Source organism: Metopolophium dirhodum, chromosome 7 (genome assembly GCF_019925205.1).
Source record: "Metopolophium dirhodum isolate CAU chromosome 7, ASM1992520v1, whole genome shotgun sequence".
Classification (NCBI taxonomy): domain Eukaryota; kingdom Metazoa; phylum Arthropoda; class Insecta; order Hemiptera; family Aphididae; genus Metopolophium; species Metopolophium dirhodum.
In genome coordinates this window covers 17,539,113-17,543,525 of record NC_083566.1, presented here as the reverse complement: position 1 = coordinate 17,543,525, position 4,413 = coordinate 17,539,113, and the positions used below count along the sequence as shown (strand labels likewise).

At 31.4% G+C, this 4,413-nt stretch overlaps 1 protein-coding gene across 1 annotated transcript; it reads right to left on the bottom strand.

The window, feature by feature from the left end:
* Positions 1 to 1,261: 1,261 nt before the first annotated feature.
* LOC132948457 (52 kDa repressor of the inhibitor of the protein kinase-like) lies at positions 1,262 to 3,708 on the bottom strand. The gene is made up of 4 exons (XM_061018909.1): positions 3,633 to 3,708; positions 2,835 to 3,500; positions 2,514 to 2,771; positions 1,262 to 2,445 (listed from the first exon to the last, which is right to left on the bottom strand). The coding sequence occupies exons 1-4, from the start codon at positions 3,706 to 3,708 to the stop codon at positions 1,262 to 1,264; spliced, it is 2,184 nt and encodes a 727-aa protein (XP_060874892.1).
* Between the last annotated feature and the right edge of the window lie 705 nt (positions 3,709 to 4,413).

Genomic DNA, 4,413 nt, shown 5'->3' with positions numbered 1-4,413 from the left:
CACATGTTCTCCTGGTACACCATAGTCTGCTTTAAGCAAAAAGCGATATCTAGCAGTGATGAAAAAATTAAACAGTATAAACTGGGATAGAAAGCAGCCAAAAATCTGTTCATCCAAGGGGGAAAGTCGTGGATAACCGTTTTTAAATCACCCTGGAACAGTAAAAAACTGGGGTAGTAAGCACCCACAAATCTGATCGTTCAAGGGGGAAAGTCGTGGATAACCGTTTTTAAATCTCCCTGTAATTGTAAAAACTGGGATAGAACCTACATATACTACCTACTAAGGCAATTTCAGTCTAGGGCGAAATGCGGCACACGTCGCCCGCGACTGAAATAGCTGACTTCCCGCCCATGCTACACAATATACTATTATAATTCATATTTCGTAATCATAATATATTATCTAATGTTCAATTATTATGTTATTATTATTATATTATATCGTTATACATTTATACCTCAGGTAGTTTATTATTATTACCATGATAGACCATCGCAGTCACTGAGATCAGGAAACGGGTACAACCATGTGAAAAAATATTTTAAGCAATAGAATACTAGAATATCAGAACTCGTAATTCGAGAACAACATTTTATACTGATATCATAATATAGTAACTAACACATGATGATGTAGTCGGTGTATAGGTACTCTATATTATTCGACTTTTAAGATATATGAACACAGAGTAGCGGGGTACAGAATAGAGCGGTGTGGTTACCAGTAACAAAAGTTGCAATAAAAGCTGTAATTAATATTATAACGGAAAACGGATGATGTTCGCTCCGCAAAGTATCAAATAAATTTCTTTTTCGCGCCAGTAATCAGCTGGCTATCCGGTGAGTGTGTGAAGCGCGACCAGTCGAGGCAGGCACGTACACAGAATACAATTTCGGGGGGGGGGGGGGGGGGGTTACAAAATATAGCAATACAAATTGTACAGCAACATAATAAAACAATGTCTTCCTACTTACTCATTATTTTTAATTTTTTAATTATTATGCTACATTTTCAAACTTTATTATGTATGTCATTTGTTTAGTGTTCAGAAGTAAGTATATTTAGGAAATAGGAATATTTGGAATAATAATAGTTATAAAAATAAATAAAACTTTAAATAATATGTATTATGAACAGAACAGAAATGTATTTGATTATTATATGCACATACAATTACCTAGGTATATTAACATTTTAAGTATAAATAGAAGAAAAAAATCAAACAATTTATATATTTTATATAAAAAAAAAATACAAACTAAAGTATAAAATCCCATTTTCGTGGTAACATTGCAAATCTATCGATAATTTCTTCCACATTTAAATCAACATTTCGGTATATGTTTAGTGAAGCCAATCCAGTAAGTCTCGTTTCTCCCATATTGTTTCGTAAGTATGTTTTAAGTCTCCGTAGAGTTGAGAATGACCGTTCAGCAGTAGCAGTTGTAACAGGTAATGTGGCCATAATTGTCAAAAGACTGTGAATGTTTGGGAAAAAATCATAAGACATTGCAGACAAAGTAGTCAATGATGTAGTTGGACGGTCTCTATCAGATACATTTTTCCATTTAGCTAGCCATATTTTAATTTCTGCGTCAAATGTTTCATAATTAGGTAAAATATCTTTATAAAAAAGCGCTACCTCTTGAAAATCTTTTATATCAGTTGTATTTTTAAGAAAATTTGGAATAAGTGATTGTAGTTTGGCCATTACACGATGATGATTAGTAAATCTATCTTGTAATTGACAAATAAAATGATCCAAAAACGGTAAAAATATTGATCTTTTGTAATACTGTTCCGGAGAATCAGATGGAATATTGTTACGTGCAGTTTGTCGTCCTACAGTTCTTGGTACCTCAATAATTCCTTCTAACATAGACTCTTCTACATTAGAAAATATTTGTTTAAACTCATCATCGCCATTTTCTCGAATTTCTTTAAATATTTGACATACATCTGTTACTCGCTCATAACAATATGACAAATCAATATTTACTTTTTGTAGTGCTATAGATAGTGGTAAAGTTATAGAAAAAAACTTCTCAATCACATGTAAAGCTATGATAAAAACTGAGTTATTAATGGAAATTGAAAGCAGAAAAGCTGTACGTGATGTTTCTATATTTGAACACTCTTCTAATTTTTTTAATGCATAATAAATAGCTTTATATAATTCTTTAAATCTAATTAAGCTTTCATGTCGATCTACCCATCGCGTTTCACACATTTTTATTAGAGTTTTTGTTCGACTTTGTGGGACATATTCATTAATACATTCAATCAGTGTTTTTGTTCTTTGCGATGAAGCTCGGAAAAACGTTATTACTGAAGATACAGTTCCAATACAGTTTCTAATTGATACGATTTTACATGAACTTCCTACAGCCAAATTCAAAGAATGAGAAGCGCAATGCACATAAAGCGCATGTGGAACAGCCTCTAAAATATAAAAATTAAATTATAAAATATACATAACTTTAAAATAATATGATAAAATTATATTTTACCTCTTATGTATTGTTGGACGCCATTGAACTGCCCACTCATCGATGCCGCGCCACCATAACCTTGTCCTACAAGAAATTTTTTTTCAAGTCCGAATTTCTCTAGCAACTGAAGTATAGAAGTAGATAATCCTTTACCAGTCATATCATGAACAATTGAAAATTCAAGAAAATCTTCCATAATACAGTTTGACACACCGTCAACGTATCGTACACAAAAAGACATTTGTTCTAACCGAGATACGTCTTGTGTTTCGTCTACTAAAATAGAAAAATACTTTGTATTTCTGATATTTTTTAATATATTTTCTTGTATTAAATTGCCACAAATAGTAATGATTTTATTTTGAACATTAAGACTCGTGTAAGATGCAAAAGAAGTTGCGTTTTTTAAATGTTTGTCTAAAATAGGATCAGTCAATGATTTAAATCTTAATAAAGATCTAAAATTCCCGTCATTTGTTTCTATACTTTCATCATATATTTTTCCACTGTCATTATTACCTCTTAAAGCAATATTTTGTTTTCCACATAAAATTAAGGTTTCAATTATTGTACGAAGAATAGTTCGATTTTCAATGACTTGTTTTTTTAGTGAAATATCTATCTCATTTGCAATATTATTTTTTTTGTTTTCCATTACTTTAATAAATTCTTCAGAGCGAATGATTGAAAGTTTATGATACGCAGAGTTTGAATGACGATTAAAACGTTCAATGGCATCCTTCCATTTTGTAAAAGGTTTTATAATCAAAGCACCTAATTTTTGATGGATCCCTTTACCAACACTGTTATTGGCAAATAGTACACAGCATTTACACAGGGCACCTTGCACTTTTTCGGAGTAAACAAGCCAAGGAAAACGGATTAACCAATCGAATTGAAATTTCAGCCGCCTTTGTTGTTCGATGGGAAATTGGTAATTTTTGGGCGGTGTCCATGGATTTTTTAATAACTCGTATTTTTTTGCATCATTTATATTATTAGAAGCTGATAAAAATAATCCAATATCCAGAGAATAATTTTTTAACGATTCATTGTCTATATTTGTATCAAGTTGGGTCTGCAAAGCGTTTGGTACATCAACTTCGGTTGCAATATTTTCAATACTACTCGATTCACTTTCAGTTTCTTCATTATTTTTAATTTTTTTTACACCAAAATCGAATAAAGATGGTTGATCACTATTTCTTTTCATTGTAAAAAAATAATAATAAAATATATGATATTTAATAAATTTGGTTAATCAGTTTTCATAAGTTAGAACTCGCAAAAATAACCAAAACACTATCACACTCGTTACCGTTCTAATACCGAACACAGACTAAAACTAAACGATCGTCATCGTTTAATGATTTTATTATTGTAGTTTAGCAATTCAATAGAAATTTATGGTTCGATCGAGTAGGTACGGAAATAAGATAAGATAAGATTATCCTAAAAGTATGAGTTTTCTAGGTATATCGCAAATCGCAACTATACTGTTCTGTGTTCGAGCGTAGTTCTCAGTAATCACCTCGATCATTCAACTATAATACTATAATATAGGTATAAACGTGTATTTCATACCCGACTAATAAACAGAGAAAACCAGTCACAAACAGCTAATTATAAAAATATTTTATAATAATAGGAATATAATAAATTTGACTTAATTTTTAAAGGAATTATTACGGGGGGGGTTGAACCCCAAACCCCCCCCTGTATACGTGCCTGAGTCGAGGAGTGCGTGCGTTGTCCCACAGTCAGATTGTGATAGCGGTGCGCCGTTATCTAACTTGTAACGTGCCCCAGTCAATAGGATTGAAGGATGATGGAATAAATGTAAATCTCGAGTGTTTAGTATAATATGTTTGATTTATTTAACTTATTCAACTGAGACTGATTATAACAAAATTACTAT